General features: G+C 39.7%; 1 protein-coding gene across 7 annotated transcripts in view; it reads left to right on the forward strand.

Moving 5' to 3' along the window:
* MYOM1 (myomesin 1) overlaps positions 1-20291 on the forward strand; it is a 183136-nt gene that overhangs the window by 112289 nt on the left and 50556 nt on the right. For 4 of the 7 annotated variants that reach the window (XM_063653453.1, XM_054460362.2, XM_054460363.2 and 1 more), the window contains 5 exons: positions 2784-2905; positions 4759-5046; positions 7373-7569; positions 14038-14164; positions 17514-17698. In XM_063653453.1, the coding sequence (XP_063509523.1) occupies positions 2784-2905; positions 4759-5046; positions 7373-7569; positions 14038-14164; positions 17514-17698 (919 nt within the window). The remainder of the gene's footprint in view (positions 1-2783; positions 2906-4758; positions 5047-7372; positions 7570-14037; positions 14165-17513; positions 17699-20291) is intronic. The other 3 variants (XM_063653455.1, XM_054460366.2, XM_063653454.1) reach the window with 2 other exon arrangements.

Genomic DNA, 20291 nt, shown 5'->3' on the forward strand with positions numbered 1-20291 from the left:
CCTGGGCAACATAGGGAGACCCCATCTCTAAAAAACAAAACAGAACAAGGCTGGGTGTGGTGGCTTATGCCTGTAATCTCAACACTTTGGGAGGCCAAGGTGGGCGGATTGCTTGAGCCCAGGAGTTTGAGACCTGCTTGAGCCCAGGAGTTTGAGACCAGCCTGGGCAACCTGGCGAAAACCTGCCTCTACAAAAAAATACAAAATCAGCCCAGCATGGTGGTGTGCTGTAGTCCCAGCTACTCAAGAGGTTGGAGTGGGAGAATTCCTTGAGCCTGGGAGGTCAAGGCTGCAGTGAGCTATGATCACAACACTGTACTCTGGCCTGGGCAACAGAGCAAGATCCTGTCTCAAAAAACAAACAAGCAAAACAAAACAATTACACTTTAGATATTTAAATGAATTTAAAATTGAACACATTAGATGCAATACATCTTTTTTAAAAAGGTTTATTTGTGATGTTAAACACTTAGCAACACATAATGCCAATTATTGTTAGAGTTCGTTTCATAGTGCTTTTGCTGCTTCTTCCTTTTTTACCCCTCTGATTTTATATCTAATATGCAACGTGATATTAGATTCTGAGGATATAATATGCTCTACTTAACATAAATTACCCAGGAATTTTAAATGAAGAGAAAAAAGTATCGAAATTTTATAAATTCTGGACATCAGCATGATTAAACCCAGTGCTAAGCAGACATAGTAACACTAAAACAAAAACATTCAGAATAATTTGCTGCTTCTTTGTATTTGTTTCTAATGGGGAGAGGGTTGGTTTTTTCCTTGCTTTCAACTATTTTATCAATCAGCTTTGCACATTGATGGTGAATTCTGATCTGCACCCAGACCAGAGACCAATATGAGAGGCGGATGCCGCCCTCCCAGAAATTGTCAAATAGACTCGTTTGGCAGCTTCTGGCTTGGACCACTTCTCAGTCCGAGGACCCCAACAGAATGAGTTGGTTTTGCAGAACGTGAGAGAGTAGAGATAAACAGATTAATTAGGGAAGGCAATATGTTTTGCAAGAGATTCATTTAGCCTGTTGGTGTATTTCATTTTTCCTTGGAGTTACCCAGCATTTTCCTGGGACTATTTAGAAATGCTGGTGGTGCGTAGGCAGGAGCTGCCGGAGGGCAGGCACCATTTTTTGTTCATCTTTTGTCCACAGTACCTAACTCAGTGTCTGGAACACCGAGACCTCAATAAATCTTTGCTGAAGCGAGCTGACTCTAAGGACTGAAGGACTGGCCTAGATTATGGCTCCTTTGTTAAATACTTGAACATGCTAATAGTCATAGATTCGTTAGCGGACCTGTTATTTCCTCTGGCTGCAGTCCTTAGGATGGATTCAAATGTTACAGTGATTCATAAAACAGCTATTTATAGCCATAATAGCCATGACAAGAGTGAGGTTGTTTTTATGGATGAAACTGCCCATGGCTTCACGCCTCATTATTGAATCTTCATATCTAAATGGTAATTCTAGAATCCATTGTTCACCTTATCTTCAGATTCTATAGTAATTTCCCAAGTAAGTACCTTCCTTGGCATGCAGCGAGACAGTGACTAGGCCTCTGTGACAAGGAGCCACCAATGCCTTACAGCCATAGTTACATACCTAAAATAGTCATTGATCATATTATTAATTGGGTATTAGGCTTAATACCTAGGTAATGAAATAATCCGTCAACAAACCCCTGTGACACGAGTTTACCAATATAACAAACCTTCACATGTATCCCTGAGCCTAAAATAAAAGTTAAAAAATATATATGAGTTGGCTGAGCTTGGTGGCTCTTGCCTGTAATCCCAGCACTTTGGGAGGCCGAGGCAGGTGGATCACGAGGTCAGGAGTTCAAGACCAGCCTGGCCAAGATGGTGAAACTCCATCTCTAGTAAAAATACAAAAAAATTAGCCAGGCGTGGTGGTGGGTGCCTGTAGTCCCAGCTACTCAGGAGGCTGAGGCAGAGAATTGCTTGAACCTGGGAGGTGGAGGTTGCAGTGAGCTGAAATTGTGCTACTGCACTCCAGCCTGGGCAACAGAGCGAGACTCCGTCTCAAAAAATATGTATATATTTTAGAGTATAACTCGTATATATATACATATATAATTTATATATACATATATATACACATATATAATAATAATTTTAGAGTATAACTCATATATATTATTATATATGTATATATTATATATATTATTATATATAGACATATATTATTATATATACACATATATAATACTAATATTAATACTAATAATTTTAATACTAATTATTATTTATTAAGTACCTCATATATGCCAGGCCCTATATAGGTACTTTATATACTTTATAACTAACCTCTACATGAAAATTATCATGTAAGCATCATTATCCCTATTTTACTGGTGAGCATTCGGGGAAGACCAGGGCTCCTCATTTTTTGACAGAGTGGGTTTAGAAAAGTGCCTTAGTTACCTTCTTGTCTAAAGTATATACATTACCTGAATCTTTCTACATCTTTTTCTTCCTTTAAAAAATGAATTATTAGCTGGGCATGCTGCTTACAACTGTAATCCCAGCACTTTAGGAGGCTGAGGTGGGAGAGAATGGCTTGAGGCCAGGAGTTCAAGACTAATCTGGGCAACACAGCAAGACCCCATTTCTGTTCAAAATAAATTACAAAAAAAAAATAAAAGAATTGTTTTCATAAAGCCAGATCCACTCCATTAAGCTAACAATCATCTTCCTTAATCTTCCTCCTAGGAAAATTTTTTTAAACTTGTTTTCCTTTTAGATTTACTTGTCATGGATTAGTGACTGGTCAGAGTTATATTTTCCGGGTCAGAGCAGTCAATGCAGCTGGACTTAGTGAATATTCCCAGGATTCAGAAGCTATTGAAGTCAAAGCTGCTATTGGTAAGTTCCTTATGCATAACTGTATGGGGGAAAAATGGATTTTTCTATGTTAGAAAGGAAGATACCATCCTCTCCAGAAATTATTTAGCTTCCAATATTGCTGGATGATTGCATCCTTAGATGATCATCTTCTCTGACTCTAGGTGATGTCTAACCTTCCATAGCTGTCATTTTACAGACCTTCATCACTTATCCAGATTCTGTGCATCCATAGCCTTTTCATCTTCACGAACCCAAGTTTCCTCAGATATTTCACATTGTGTGAAACTCCATTCTAACTTTGTGCTCATCCCGGGGCTGTGAAGGGCCATCCCGATTCCATGAAGTGGTTTATCACCCATAACACGGATCATCTTGTCCCTGAAAGCCATTTGGTCTATGCCAGAGCCTGGCTTGTTTTTGCTAACAGAACATTAACATGCTTCTTATAAACCCCTCTAAAATTCATGCAAGGCACATGTAATTGCTCAATCATATGTTTCATCTTTGCTTGCAAAGTAACCAACAGAATAAAACCAGTAATAAAGTAATTATATGTGTGTATGTGACGTACCTCCCAATCTTGGATAAAGTAGAAAAGGGACCCAGGTGGTTAGAAACAATACAAATAATATTTGTGGGCTGAGCACGGGGGCTTACACCTGTAATCCCAGCACTTTGGGAGGGAGAGGCAGGCAGATTGCTTGAGTCCAGGAGTTTGAGACCAGCTTGGGCAACATAGTGAAATCCCATTTCTAAAAATAACAATAAAAAAATTAGCCAGGCATGGTGGTGCATGTCTGTAGTCCCAGCTATTCAGAAGGCTGAGGCACGTGGGTCACTTGAGTCCAAGAGGTCAAGGCTGCAGTGAGCTATGATCTCACCACTGCACTCCACCCTGGACAACAAAGCAAGATCCTGTGTCTAAAATAAATAAATAAATAAAATAAAATTTATTATATAGTAACACATGTTTTTTAAAAAGCGGATTTAATATTGATTGTCTTCAGTCAGCATCTCATATTACTTTTTCCTATTTCTTATAACATAGGGATCGGGCACAGTGGCTCACACCTCTAATCCCAGCACTTTGGGAGGCTAAGGTGGGTGGATCACTTGAGGTCAGGAGTTTGAGATCAACCTGGCCTACATGGCTAAACCCTGTCTCTACTGAAAATACAAAAATTAGCCAGGTATGGTGGTGCATGCCTATAATCCCAGCTACTTAGGAGGCTGAGGCACGAGAATTTTTTGAAGCCAGAAGGTGGAGGTTGCAGTGAGCCGAGATTGCGCCAGTGCACTCCAGCCTGGGGGACAGAGTGAGACTCCAAAAAAAAAAAAAGAAGAAAGAAAAGGAAGGAAGGAAGATTCCTTATAATGTGAACCATTCTAAACATGTCTCTTTGAGGTTGAGAGGTACAGACCATTACTATTGTAGTACTGCACATAATTCGAAGTGTTATAAAATCAGGATCTTTAATATTATGTCTCTTGTGCACTTTATCGTCCTTTTTTCATTCTGTTGAATAATAGAGCTTACATCTCTCAATATTTGTGTCTAAGATTTGCTTTTCCTTATATATACTAAAAGCCCTTTGGGTTCTGCAAATCGAAATGGTTCCTATTCTATCTGTGGCTTCTTTGTTCTCATTTCTTCTTTTTCCAGAATACGGGGAAGTTGAAATGTTCCTTGGCGTACATTGTGTGAAATGTAGTCTTTCCATATTTCTTGCAAATGCGAGCGATTTTCTTTAAGCCAAGATTGTTTTTGTTCTGCCTATGGTCCTAATGTTTTTCTCTTTGTTCTATCCCATAAGAGCAGCTGATACTCTGTCTGGGCTCAATGCGTTTCTGTTGTTGTCTGGCAATTGTAGGGGGAGGAGTGTCTCCAGATGTGTGTCCCGCACTGAGCGATGAGCCTGGTGGACTAACCGCCTCCAGGGGGTGCGTGCATGAAGCCTCCCCGCCAACCTTCCAGAAAGATGCTTTGCTTGGCAGCAAACCTAACAAACCTTCACTACCCAGTAGCTCTCAAAACCTGAGCAAAACAGAAGTGAGTAAAGTAAGTGAAACAGTTCAGGAAGAGCTTACCCCGCCACCACAGAAAGCGGCTCTTCAGGGGAAAAGTAAGTCTGACCCCCTGAAAAAGAAGACAGACAGAGGTGAGAGTTGAGAAAGTGAAGCTGTTCCATCCGTCTCCATCAATGTCCTCACCTCTCATCGTCTACATCACATCCTTCATCCATGTTTGCTTTCATCAGTATCCATTCTTATTGTATGTGTTTTCAGCTAGCCATCTGAAATGCGTACTTTCATCTGATGACTTGGAAAAGTAATTGTCTATGGGTTTGGCTTGTACACATCATTTTGGGTGCTTAATGATGCTAGAATGTTTCAAGTAATTTGGTTATAGAGCCTTTCTTGGTTTGTCAGGCAGTTACACCTCTGGCCTCATTTTGCTAAGAGAATTAGATATGAGAGCGAGACTTGGTACTGCTAGCCTGTGTGAGGTCCTTTGAAATAGTCATATTTGGAACATGTAGAGGAGAAAGATCTCAGAAAGAAGGTGACATCGTACCAGGGTCTTAGTTGTTACCTTCTTGCTCATCCTCAGATTATTAAGCAATTATTCACATTTAATTTAAATAGTTTGCAAGAAAAATCAACACTGGAAAATTAAATATTTTAAGTAAAAAAATATATAAAAAGATTAAAAATTTCTAAAATAATAATAATTTAAATAGCTGCTTACCTACTACTTTTTGAAATGAAAAAAGAAAAGAAAAAAATAGCTATAAATATATCTTTGAGTTACCATGAAAAGTTTAAAAGTTAAAATTATAATCACATATAGCTATATTGTATGATATATGATCCTCATTCCCAGAAGTGATTTATTTAAGATGATTTATCAGTAGGCTAAGAATGATCTAATTAGGATATTTGGTACCTGTGGCTGATATATCCTAGGAGACATTGTTTTTCCTATCAAATAAAAATGAACTGATGAGCATGTGCTGATAAATTTTTAAATGCCTCTCATCCAGTTCTTTTTTCTACCCCACCCCAACTTCTGTAACCTCCTCTGTTTTATGACACCTTTCTTTGTCCCTCAACTCATTTGAGAGCACATATTCAACAATGCTCTGAAATAGAGGGAGAGAGAGAAAGCTTTTTTAAAATGTGAAGAATAAAGGAGGTTGGTAAGTGGAGAAGAGATAAATGTATTTTATTTTAAAAGCCTTCATTCTTCTGATACTCTTTTTGGATAAGAATGAGATAGTTTCTTTATCTCCTATAATCCAAATAAACATTCAGAAAATTCTCTTTGATGTTATTGCATATCTAGATGGATTTCTTTCCACCACTTTACCCCCTCTCTTCATTGAAAACTGTAATTTCAGTAGTTGAGTGAAAAGCTGATCAGCAAAGCCACATAAATGAAGGACTTTTGAAATATCCTCCAAATATTTTTCTAGCTAAGCACTGATAAACATGGTGACAGCTGTATAGTATTGTACCACATGAAAAATATTCCAACATCAGATTAAAAATAATGTAATAAAAGTATTATACACTAAGAGAAAGTCACATAGCAGATTGTGCCTGTTTTTTAAAAATGTTTTCTAAAGCAGTCATTTAGCTGAGCTCTAGAGTAAATTTTTTTCTTGTGTGCAGACAGAGCTGTGTAGTTGTAAGGTCTCACAAGGGTAAGTGTGCCTGAATGGTGAAAGGCTAACCATTTGAGAAATATATGGAAATTCTGGGCCAGGTGTGGTGACTCACACCTGTAATCCCAGCACTTTGGGAGGCTGAGGTGGGTGGATCACCTAAGGTCAGGAGTTCGAGACCAGCCTAGCCAACATGGTGAAACCCTGTCTCTCCTAATAATACAAAAATTAGCCGGGCATGGTGGTGCACACCTATAATCCCAACTACTTGAGAGGCTGAGGCAGGAGAATCGCTTGAACCCAGAAGACGGAAGTTGCATTGAGCCAAGATGGTGCCATTGCACTCCAGCCTGGGTGACAAGAGCAAAACCCCATCTCAAAAAAAAAAAAAAATATATATATATATATATATATATATATATATATATATGGAAATTCTGAATAAGCAAATTGCAGCAGAAATTGATATACACATTCCATTTTCCTCAGGGAACAAATGAAAACTAAACCACATAAAGAAACAAAAATTATACCTTGGGAAAAATATTTCTTCTTATGTGGAAAAGAATCATTTTCTTTCAGGGTATTGTACCATTTTGCTAGGACAGGTTCATTTTATCTTTGGCATAATAATTGTAGTGTACTTTTTACTGTGTCCATTGCATACACCAAGTTGAATGCCAAGTTCATATCAGCCTCGCATTTTAGTTTTATACTGCAAGATCTAGTGCCCTCATATGTGGCACCAACGGAAATGTTTATATATAGAATCACAAATGCATTTCTGCCTACTCACAAGCTATTCATATTGCCACAGCACCACCATCTCCACCCTGTGATATCACCTGTCTTGAAAGTTTTCGTGACTCAATGGTTCTTGGATGGAAGCAACCAGATAAGATTGGAGGGGCAGAAATTACTGGCTATTATGTGAACTATCGCGAGGTTATTGATGGGGTACCAGGAAAATGGAGAGAAGCCAATGTCAAGGCTGTCAGTGAGGAGGCATACAAGGTAAGCACGTGACTTTCTGTAGTGTGGCGTGTCCTATGTATGACGCTATGCTTGCACGCCCAGGCAAGCACACACCCAGCACCTTGTAAGAGAGTCACTTCATTTCTCCAGAGTCCATTGTCTGTAGTGGCATGAGTCTTGTGAAAAATATACTGTGGTGAATACAAGCAGTTTGGCTAACCAGGCAGGATTTATATTTTCTGATTCATACACATAAGCATAATAAATTCCTAGAATATTTACTATGAAATGTGTGCTTACTGTACAAACTAATTTTTTTTTCAAAACTTACAAAATATCTACAATTAATATGCCACTAGCCTCAAGAGTCCCAGGATCCTTCCAAAGCCCTCAAGTTGAGGAAAAAAAAAAAAAAGAGTCCCAGAATTTAATGACACTCTGGATTTTTAACTTTCTTTTTTTTTCTTTTTTTTTTTTGAGATGGAGTCTTGCTCTGTCCCCCAGGCTGGAATGCAGGAGTGTGATCTCAACTCACTGCAACCTGCACCTCCCAGGTTCAAGCGATTCTCCTGCCTCAGCCTCCCGAGTAGCTGGGATTACAAGTGAAAGCCACCATGCTCAGCTAAATTTTCTATTTTTAGTAGAGACAGGGTTTCACCATTTTGGCCAGGCTGATCTCAAACTCCTGGCCTCAAGTGATCCACTCACCTCAGCCTCCCAAAGTGCTGGGATTACAGGTGTGAGCCACCGCAGCCGGCTGGGTTTTTAACTTTCAGTGTCCAAATTATAGCGGATGAAGGGACATGGGCTTGATGGCCAGACTCAGCTCACCACCTGTGAAGTCACCCTTGTTATAGTTGCTTGATGGCCAAAAAGGGTGGCCTCACATGTGTTCTCCTCTACATGGGGGCCTCCACTGCTCAGGTCACATAAGGGAACCAGAACAGTCTCACTGTTGCCTTAGCTGATGACTTTCTTCTCTAGAGCTGCATCAGCTACATCCAAGCTACCACCTCTTAGTACTCACAGAATCCCGTGCCATGAGGGTTCAGAGCAGGGTGAGGCCAGGGATGACACTTGCCCCAACTCAACACCATGCTCTTTTAATTTAACATTTGAAATTTATGAAATATCACGCACATGCTGAGAATGCATAAAACAAAGTTGCTTTTTTTTTTTTTTTTTTTGAGCTGTTCGCTCCTGGCCTCAAGTGATCTGCCTAACTTGGCCTCCCAAAGTGCTGGGATTACAAGCGTGAGCCACTGCACTTATACAAAATTGTATTTTTAAGATTCTTCCCTGTTAGTGCATGTAACTCATTCTTTTTCATTACTATATGGTATGGTATTCCATTATGTGGTCATATCACAATCTATTCTTTCATTCAATTCTTATTGCTATTTGGGTGTTTTTGCATTTTTAGCTACATCAAGCAAGGTAGCTATGAATATTTTTGTATACATCTATCTGCTGGTACATATGTGCACCAGTTTCTCTAGGTGATCACCTAAATGTAGAATGGCTGGGTCAGGGGGTCTGTTTATCTTCCACTTTACTAGATAATTCCATACTGTCTTCTGAAGAGTGTGTGAGAATTCCCATCGCTCTGCATCCTTGCCAGCACTTGGTCTATTCACACATTTTCAGCTTTGCCAATCTGAGTGTCAAATGAGTTTGAACATCCTTTCTTATGTACACAGTCCAGTTTGATATCCTCTTTTATGCCTGTTCAAGGTTTTTGCCCATTTTTCTAATGCATTCTTGTTGACTTGCAAAGTTCTTTACATGTTATGAGTAGAAATCCTTTGCAGGTCTGTAAGTCGCGTACATCTTCTCCGACTTTCATTTTAATGTCAAATTCATTGTAGTCAGATTTACTAACATATGCTTTGTCTTTAGTGATTTTTGTGCCTTTGTGGTGAAATGCCTTCTCTATTCCAAGATCATGGAGGTACTGTAGTTGATTGTATTCTAAAAGCTATACTATTTTGCCACTTACATTTCTGTCATTAATTCACCTTTATATTTTTATATGCTGTGAGTTAAGCATCAAAATTAATCCCCCCCACAGAGACATAGTTGTCCCAGCATTATCTATTGAAAAGTTTGTCATCTGCCTGCTATTCTGCAGGGGTATCTGTATCATATATCGTTTCCTTATATGCGTGAGTCTGTGTTTGTGCTTCCCATGCTGTTCCACTGGTCTGTTTGTGTAACAGTGGGTGAATACCACACTGATTTAAATATTATAGCTTTATAGGCCAGGCATGGTGGCTCACACCCGTAGTCCCAGCACTTTGGGAGGCCGAGGTGGGTGGATCGCTTGAGGCCAGGAGTTTGAGACCAGCCTGGCCAACATGGTGAAACCCTGTCTCTACTAAAAATACAAAAATTAGCCAGGAATGGTGGCTCTCGTGTGTAATCCCAGCTACTTTTATACCTTTTACTCAGGAGGCTGAGGCATGAGAATCACTTGAACCCGGGAGGTGGAGGTTGCAGTGAGCTGAGATCACACCACTGCACTCCAGGCTTGGTGACAGAGCGAGACCCTGTCTCAAAAAAAAAAAGAAAAAAAAAATTATAGCTTTATAGTAAAGTTGATGACTGGTAGATCAGGTTCTCCTGGTTTATTCTTTTTCCAGAGCTACTCTTAGCCCTTTGCACTTGATAGAAATTTAAGTATTAGGGTCCCAAGTTCTACCAAAAAAAAAAAAAAATAGTAATAATAATAAGTAAGACAAAACAAAAGAAAACAACCATAAAAAAAGCTTACATTCAACCCAACTAAACCCATTAGAATTCTGATTGAGGATGCACTGAATCTATAAAAAAATTAAGGAATAATTGACATTTAAAAAATATTGAACCTTCTAATCCATGAACATGTTATTTTTCTTCATTCGTTTTGGTCTTTTTAAAGCCTCTTATTAAAGTTTTACGATTCTCTACAGAGGTTTGTATATCATTTGTTATTTATTAATAGAGATGATATATTTTCAGTATATTTTATATCAGTTTTTATTGCTAGTAAAGAGAAATATAACTTTTATATATTGATTTCACATATAATTATTATATATAGTCTTTTGTTAAATTTTTTAAATAATTTGAATGTTACCTTGAAGTTCTTTTGGAGTCTCTCTATGTATATTCATATCATCTGCAAATAGTGGCAGTTTACTTCTTCATTTCCAAATTTTATACCATTTACTTCATTTTCTTACCTTACTTTCTGCATAGCGACTTTAGCACTATATTGAATAAAAGTGGTGATGCTGGAGGCATGGTGGCTCACACCTGTAATCCCAGCACTTTGGGAGCCTGAGGCGGTGGATTGCTTCAACCCAGGAGTTCAAGACCAGCCTGGGCAACGTAGTGCAACACCGTCTCAAATTTTCTTCTTCTTTTTTTTTTTTTTTTTTAAAGTGGTGATGTTGGTCATTCTAGGCTTGATAGTTATCTTAAAGGGAAATTTTACAACATTTCACCATTAAATACTGTGTTGTGTGTTACAGGTGTTTTGTAGACATCTATTATCGGTTAAAGGAAGTTCCCTTCTATTCCCTATTTGCCAACAGTTAATTAAAATTATCAAAAACATTTTTTGGGTCTATTGAGAAGATTATATGATTTTTTTCCCTTTTATTTTAATTTGGTATATTCTAGTAATTGTCTAATGTTAAAACTACCTTGCATTCCTGGATTAAATTCGACTTGGACACTCTATGTACTCTGTTTATATCACCTGGATTTTGTTTGCCAATTATCGTTTAGGATTTTTGCTTCTATGTTCATGAGTGAGATTATTCTGAGACTAGAGTTAATTTAATACTAATATCTGACAAGGATAGTACAGGAAGGAAAAAAATGCAGGATAGTCTCCCTTTATTAAGATATAATTCACACATCATAAAGTTCACTCATTTAAAATGTTGCCTTATAAATTTTGAAGTGATATTTTTAAATGGATACAAAGTGACTCTTTACCATTATGAATACATTTTACCTTAAAGTCTATATTGCCTGTTATTACTATAGAAACACTAGGGTTTTGGGGTGGGGTGATGTTTGCATGGTATGTAACTTTTCATCCTTTAACTTTCTATCTTTCTGAAACTTTCTGCTTTACATGTGTCTCTTAAAAATAGCACTGAGTTAAATTTTGTGTTTTTCCTCCCTGACAGTCTTTGTCATTTGTTTGCTATTACTGATTACTTTTAAAAAATCGCCTAATCATCTTGTTTTGTGCTATTTGTCCTTTCTGTTCTGTGTTTCTTTCTCTTTTTTTTTGAGACAGAGTCTCACTCTGTCCCTGAGGCTGGAGTACAGTGGCATGATCTTGACTCACTGCAACCTCTGCCTCCTGGGTTCAAACAATTCCCATGCCTCAGCCTCCCAAGTGGCTGGAATTACAGGCACACGCCACCACGCCTGGCTAATTTTTGTATTTTTAGAAGAAACAGGGTTTCACCATGTTGGCCGGGCTGGTCTCAAACTCCTGACCTCAAGTGATCTGCCTGCCTCGGCCTCCCAAAGTGCTGGGATTACAGGCGTCAGCCACCACACCTGGCCTGTTCTGTGTTTCATTTTCTGTCCTTTTTTGATTATTTTTGAATAGTTTTTTAAAATTATTCAATTTTTCCTTCTATACTACCTTAAAAGTTATAGATTCCGAGTTTCTTTGGTTTTGGTGACTGTGTAACTTAAAGTCTGAAGTTATTTCATTTGTTTTACTCTTGTCTCAGAAACAGAAGGGCCTTAAAAACTTTACCCCTTTACCTTTTTCCCAACTTGTATGCTATTGTGTATGTATGTGTCTGTGTTTTAATTCTTTTTAAAATCCAAACAGCAATGTGATTATTGTTTTATAGATTCAACTTACCAATATATTTACCATTTTATTTGCTTTTAATTAAGTGCTTTGAAGATGTAATTGCACCATCTTCTGGCCCATTGTTGCCGCTGACATTCAACTCTTGGTCTGCTTGCTTGTTTGAGGGTAATTTGCCTTTTTTCTTGGACAGCTTTTGATATGTTCACTTTATCTTTGGTGTGCTATACTTAAAATACTATAGGTCTAGATGTGGTTTTTTTTTTAATTATACTTTAGGTTTTATGGTACATGTGTGCAATGTGCAGGTTAGTTACATATGTATACATGTGCCATGCTGGTGCGCTGCACAATGTAGGTTTTTTTTAAAAAGTATCTACCCAGGATTTTAGGGGGAAGAGGATTTTTCATCTGTGGGTTGGATTTTTCGGAAGATCTTTCCAGAAAATTCTGTACCTCCTAAAATATTATTGCTCCCTCATTTTCTCTCTCTCTGCACTTCTCCCAAAACTAATTAAACATATGTTTGATGTTCTCATTCTATCGTCCATGTCTATTAATCAGCTTTTCTCTCTTTCCCATTTTTGAGTCTGTCCACATCATGTTCTGTGTAATTTCTTCTGACTTTCTGTCAGTTTACAAACTCTCTTCTTTTGCATCTGATATCCTGTTGAAAATGTCTATTATTTTTTCTTACTGTATTTTCCATCTCTTGTCGGTCACATTTTACATATTTTATAGTTTGCTGCTTCCTACAAATGTTTTTCACACTAATATATTCCATCACTTCTATTTTGCAAATGTTTTAACATTTATTATTTTATCATGTATTATTTACCCTCACAACAACCCAATTCCTACTGAGTGATACAGAAAATATTAGGTCACTCAGTAAAGAGCAGAAACATTATGAGAACTTGAGCATTTTGATTCCTAGCTTAGAACTCATTTAAATTTCACCTGTACATGCCCTAGCTTTCTATTGCTACATAACAAATTACCACAGACTCAGTGGCTGAAAACAACCCACATTTGTGATATCACAGTGTCTTTGAGTCAGGGGTCTGGGCACGGCGTCGCGGGGTCCTCTGCTCAGGATCTCACAGGGCTGCAATCCGGGTATCAGCTGGGACACATTCACGTTGAGTTCCTCTTCCAAGCCCACTCCGGTTGCTGGTAGAATTCAGTTCCTTGCAGCTGTAGGGCTGAGGCTTCCACTCCTAGATGCTGCCTTTCTCCAAATGTGAGTGGGTAGGCAGCTCTCAGTGTGACATTTACCTCCTCAAGGCCATTGGCACCATGTTTTTTTTAGGAGGGGCTCAAACCCCATTGTAAAAGTTCTTACCTGATGACATCAGGCCCATCCAGGATAATTTCCCTTTTAATTAACCTCTAATCAGCTGACTAGGGACCCTAATCTATAATATCTTTTCTCCTTTGCCATATGGGGTGACATAATCACAGGACTTGATCTCCCAATCCCTTTGCCACATTCTATTGTAGGCTACAAGGAAGTCACGGTTTCATCCACACCCAGGAGATTACAAAAGGGGTGTGACTCATTGAGGGTCACCCTAGGGTGTGTCTGACATGGAAGGTAAATAAATAAAATGTTCAACAAGTAGAAAAAAACAAACCTGGAACATTCACTATCTGTGATGTTGTCAATGTTGCAGATTAGCAACTTGAAGGAAAACATGGTGTATCAGTTCCAAGTGGCAGCCATGAACATGGCTGGGCTGGGCGCGCCCTCCGCAGTAAGCGAATGCTTCAAATGTGAAGAGTGGACCATCGCCGTCCCAGGTAAACCACAGACACCTGCCTCCACACCGCACCTCGGAATTTCCTCCAAGAGAACCTACAACCTGAAACGAAATTCAAAGTACTATATGGTCAACATTTAAGGGAAAAGAATTCTCTTGGCCCCTCGTGTTTACCTAAAATATTTTAATGATAATATTAAATAATAGGTAGCAATGTAAAACTGAGTATAAATTCCTTATGTTTGTGTTCCAAGTAAATCCTAGAGCCCTCATCGCTCAGCCTGTGCGAGGAGTAGGATTAGCAGAGGCAGCTGGATTGAGTGCAAATGAATGTTTAAAATCTTTGCTTTTGCTTCTGAAAGGCCACTTAAAGGTTATCCAATTTATATCCCACAGCAAAATTTCTCAAACACTTCTCCCTGCACTTCTTTGTTCTCATATATTGTCATGCTGCTGGGAAGGTTCTCATTTATTAGCCCCCTAATATCTCTTCCTCCATACCCAAGCTACGTGGCTTCTTAGGCTCTCCTTCTCCCTCCTCCCAGCTCTTCATCATATCACATGGATGGATTTCATACACCTGTCTAGGGTTTAAGGCTGACCTCTCTCCGCTTGCCTCTCTGCACTGACTTTTCCAGCCCTTTCTCTCTATGCATTTTCCATACTCTGAACCAAAAGAAAGTTCCTGGAACGTGGCAAACACTGTCCTTCAGAGGTCATCATAGGGAGTGGTTGGGCGGGCAGGGAAAAAAGTGGGAAGTGGGGCGAGGAAGGGGGTGGGGGGAACTTACGTTGCTTTTAACTCTTACAGAGTTATAAAGACAAAATAAAATAAAAATTGAATGCAAATTTACTAAGCCGTTAAGATTTAAACTAGCAATACTAAGGTATGTGGTGGGTGATTTTATGTCCCTGGTGCCACCTGCTTCCTCTATTTGAAACCCTTTGCCCTTGAAGACCATCACGTTGCCTTTGCTGAACTTCTCTGTCAGGTGTGAATAACAAGATTCCAAGAGAAACTCAAGAGCAGTTCAAGTGCTCTCTCGACTTCAGCAAATAGAGAGAGACAAACACATTGCTCTTTCCTTGTAGTTCCTTGAGGCCAGTTGGTATTTCTTAAGTACTTTCTGCCACCTGCATAAAAGTGGGTCTATTTTCAAATTCTTGCAATTCCTGAGTAAAGTGAAATGCAATCAACTAGAGACTAAGAAATTCCGAGCAGGCCTGTAGAAATTTTTTTTGATCAAAAATGATGTCGTTGGCTGGGTGCGGTGGCTCATTCCTGTAATCCCAGTGCTTTGGGAGGCTGAGGCAGGGGGATTGCCTGAGCCCAGGGATTCAAGAACAGGCTGGGCAATGTGGTGAGGCCTCATCTCTTAAAAAATGTTTTTTAATTAGCTGGGCATGATGGTGCATGCCTTTAGTCCCAGCTACTCAGGAGGCTGAGGCAGGAGGATTGCCTGAGCTCACGAGGTCAAGGCTGCAGTGAGCTGTGATCACACCACTGTGCTCCAGCCTGGATAAGAGTGAGGCTCTGTCTGTCTTTTAAAAAAAAGTGATGCAGTTGACAAAAAAAAAGGTTGCAGGTGAGCGCTGTCAACTTAGAGAAGAAATGAAGGGGGCAGCCCCCCACCCTCCTGACATCCTGGCTTCTCAGTCCCATCCTTGCCTTACTGAGTAGTGTAAGTCAAGTCTCACTTCAAGAAATCCCTTATGGAAGAAAGCAATAAGAATGTTTTGTCATCCTATTTTACAGATGAAAAAATTGACACTCAGGTTAAACGATGCCCAGAGGGTCACAGAGGTACAAGTAGCATAATTAGGGTAGGAAACTAGGTCTGCTTTTCCCTAGACTAGAGCTGCTAGGAAACAGCAGAGCATAATTCCTCATCTGTAGGGCAGGGATACTGCTCCCAATCTAGATGCCTCCTTGGGTTCTAAGGATGACACAAGATCATGGTTATAAAAGCCCTTTGCAAAACAGAACATGCCACATTCGTGTGAGGTATTTGGTATTAATATTTAAATATTGCTTTATACAAAACATCGGAAGGCAAGCATGACGCATATTTGTAGCCATGAAGCCAAGGTAAAGGGCCAAACAAATATTGAACTATCAATTACACAACACCAAAGCATGGCATAACAGAGTATGTCCTTCTACAAGTTGGCTTTCAGGCTACTGTGAGTCACTTCAGGTGATTTTGATTGGTTGGCTAGATGTCAGTTGTTATTTAAAAAAAAAAAGGAAAGCAAAAAATAAATAAATTTTTCACCTGCGTAGCAGCTGGTGTTCATGCAAAGATACAGGCAATCACTTAGTAGTTTGGACTTTGCCAAGAATGTGAATAGCATTCTTACAGGCCACATTCTGGCTTTCTCCCTGCAGAGGGTTATCAAGTGTCTTGGCTTCTCTGAGCTTTCTGTTAATTGTCTCAAGGAAGAGGGAGATAAATGCGTGTAAGGTACCTGGCAGTATTTAGTGCAGATGCAGGGCCCATAGGATTGATTATATTTAATTTGGTAAAAGGATTTTGTAAACCGTAACCTATCATTTGTTTTTACCCATTTGTGGGCTGTGCATACTCTTTACGGGGAAGATTTTCCTCCAATTGGGAGTGATGCTTTTTCCTTTGAAAGAACTATTACTCTCTATATTCATATGCCATCAAATAGAGCTGCTTTCTTTATACTATTTGAGATTAAGGGGAAATTTTAGGCTGTCACTCAAAAATTATCTGAAACTGGGTGCCAGATATGGTGGCTCCCACCTGTAATCCCAACACTTTGGGAGGCTGAGGCAGAAGAACCACTTGAACCCAAGAGTTCAAGACCAGCCTGGTCAACACAGTGAGACCCTATCTCTATAAAAATTTAAAAATTAGCTGGGTGTGGTGGTGCACACTTGTAGGTCCAGCTGCTCAGAAGGCTAAGGTGAGAGGATCCCTTGAGCCCAGGAGCTCGAGGTTACAGTGAGCTACCATCACACCACTGTACTCCAGCCTGGGTAACAGGGCAAAACCCTGTGTCTGAAAATAAAAATTAAAAAATATGAATCTGCAGCTAAATCAAACTGTTCTAATAAAAGGTCTTTAAGACTAATGCAGGCCTGAGAATGGCTTGAAGGGAAGTTTTGGGTCCACCCTTTGAGAGGCACCTCAGAGTGGCCTTATCTACCTGCCACCCTTAAAGGGACTCAGTGGGCTGATGTAGAGCAGTATGAAAACGATGTGAAATTACCACAGAGTACTTATTTTTCATGGGAATGCCAGATTTTGAAAAAAGAACACCAGTGTTAGATAAGCTTGAAGACTTACAAGTGGTTCTAAACGTGTGGAGACTTGAGTTTTCTATGTTATGATTTCTACTCATTGGCTTCTCTCTCTCAGGACCACCGCACAGTCTCAAGTGTAGTGAAGTCAGGAAAGACTCACTGGTTCTCCACTGGAAGCCCCCAGTCCACTCCGGGCGGACTCCGGTCACTGGTTACTTTGTGGACTTGAAGGAGGCCAAGGCCAAAGAAGACCAGTGGCGAGGGCTCAATGAGGCGGCTATTAAAAACATGTACCTGAAGGTAAGAGGATGCTCAGTTCTAGAGCTTCCTCTACTAACTGCTCTACTAATATGAACTTTAAAGTTAGCAAGATAAAACAGAATATCTCCGCTTTGATCTGTTTCATATATTGGGCTCCTGGTAAGATTCCATTGGCAGAGGTTGGGGCTGGGAGAAGTTTCTGATGCTTGAAACAGGTTGGTTATATTTAACCTGAATTCCTTAGCATAGCTTTGAAATGCACCCAACAGCTCCTTCCTCTCTCCTTTCTCTCCTTGCCTCAACTTACCCACTACACATTTTTGTTACTCATAGTCTTAAAACCTTACTGCTTACCATCCCCAAAAGGTGATTTTTTCATTCCTCTTTTTTCTAGGGGGATGGTTGATTTGAGGGTGCTGTTTTTATAAAGTTCACACCAGGAAGCCTGTGACTACTGATCCTCTCGAGTCACTCCTGTCTCATGTTACCTCCTCCCTCAGGCCGGTTCTCATATGAGCTCTCAGAGATTAGCAGAACAGGTTCACTCAACCCCCTTATCCATGTCACTGCCTTTCAGGTTCCTCTAGAGTGTGCTCATTGAACCATTTCCTAACTCTGTCGGCCAAAGACTGTTCTTCCGTAGCCACCAAATCTCTCATTTGTACCAAAAGGAAATTTCGAAAGAATATTTTCCCCTAGTGTTAGCAGTGGCACCTGGAGACCCTGACGCCCCAGCGGGGCCTCAGAAACTGTAGGGAATATGATTGCATTACTTACTACTTAGAATGAAATGTGACTGACTTCACCACAGTCACTCGGGAAGTTACACACCGCGTTTGCACAGTCCTATCTTTTGGCAGAAGATGTCATTGCCTATAAGGTGGGCTTTGGAAGATACTCAAAGTATACCTGGCCAAAAAGATCTCTCCCTGACCTGCCTCATGAACTAAGTCCCTACCATCTGTCAGCCACTCTCCAGGGTTAAGTATTTCCAGCCACTCTAAACTATGTAAATATATCCTCCAGGAGATACAGCCTATAAACCATTATACCCAACATGCCATTAACTCAACTTAGCATATGCCAATCAGCTCTCCGGCTTCTTGCAAAACTCTGAAGAAATAAGACAGGTCATCTTTTCATGAGGAAGAGAAAAGCTCAAGGAAGGACTGGAGCCTATGATGGTGTTTGTTGTCAAGATGAGTCCAGAGGCCCCTGGATTCCGAGAAACCCCCAAAGTACAGTGTAAAATAAAGGTCGGGAACATCCTAGATGATGGTGGTGGGTGTATATGGCTGGGATGAAGATTTCTAAGTCTACAGTCTGCCACTGTAGAGGATGCCAAGGGCCTGAGGTTTGAACTGACTCGGGTGAAGCAAAACAAAGGTGAAGAAGCAAACAAAAAGAAAAAAAAAAGTAGAGTTTAAATGTGTGAAAGAATGGTTAATGTCACTCATTTTTAAAAAGAAGTAGAATAACGGCAATTTTAAGAGAGAGACAGAGAGAGAAAGAGAGACTGAGGTTAAGTATGCCTAACAAACCTGGAAGTGAACTTCTGTAAGGAGAGTTCTTACATTTTATCAACAGTTTTTATAAAGTGAAAATAATCTTTTTTTATTTTTCTGATTATAAAACTAACAATTTAAATGAAAAATTCAAACATAAGAAACACAAAGAAGAAAGTAGGCTAGGCACGGTGACTCACGCCTATAATCACAGGGCTTTGGGAGGCCAAGGCAGGCAAATCGCTTGAGCCCAGGAGTTCAAGACCATGGGAAACATGGCAAAACCCTGTCTCTAAAAAAACAAAAATAATAATTAGCTGGCCACGGTGGCATGTGCCTGTATTCCCAGCTACTCAGGAGGCTGAGATGGGAGGATTGCTTGAACCAGGGAGGCGGAAGCTGCAGGGAGCTGTAATTGCACCACTGCACTCCAGCCTGGGCAACAGAGTGAGACTCTGTCTCAAAAAAAAAAAAGGGAAAGTAGATCTGCATCGATGATCTCGATTACATATTTGTGGTGCTGTTGAGGCCAGTGGTCATTGCCCCTGTGGTGATGGAAGAGCGGAGAGTGCCCTTGTCACCCCAGGGACCAGACACTGGAATGTGAACAGACTTCCTGTGCATGTTGCAGAAATCTGACTCACAGCCATACATCATCACCTAGGTGGCAGGTGCAGATGTGTCAGGTACCTGGCGATTACTCTATTTTTATTACATGGAAATGTTTCTGTGTCCTTCTGGAAATCCAGTTTCCTGGCATTATTTCTAAACATAGAATTTAAATATGTCAGACTCTATGCATTTAACCTATAACTAAGTTAAAGTTCATTTACAGAATAAAATCCATTTCAAAAATCCGTTAGTGCCAGTGAAGGCTATTACTACATAAATAGTGACATTCTGCTGTAAACAAATACAATTAGTTAGATTAAAAACCTAACAATTTAATACGTACCTCATTTAAATACATGGTCACAAACACTTCACATAATTGAATAACTTTATTCTAACATTGTTTGATTTAAATCACATTTTGGATATTGGTCTCTATCACATCTTGGAGAAAAATTATGCCCTCTGTGTAATAAATTCCTTCTTAAAACATAACATAGCTTTTAAAAGTCACA

The sequence above is a fragment of the Pongo pygmaeus genome, chromosome 17 (assembly GCF_028885625.2).
Source record: "Pongo pygmaeus isolate AG05252 chromosome 17, NHGRI_mPonPyg2-v2.0_pri, whole genome shotgun sequence".
Lineage (NCBI taxonomy): Eukaryota > Metazoa > Chordata > Mammalia > Primates > Hominidae > Pongo > Pongo pygmaeus.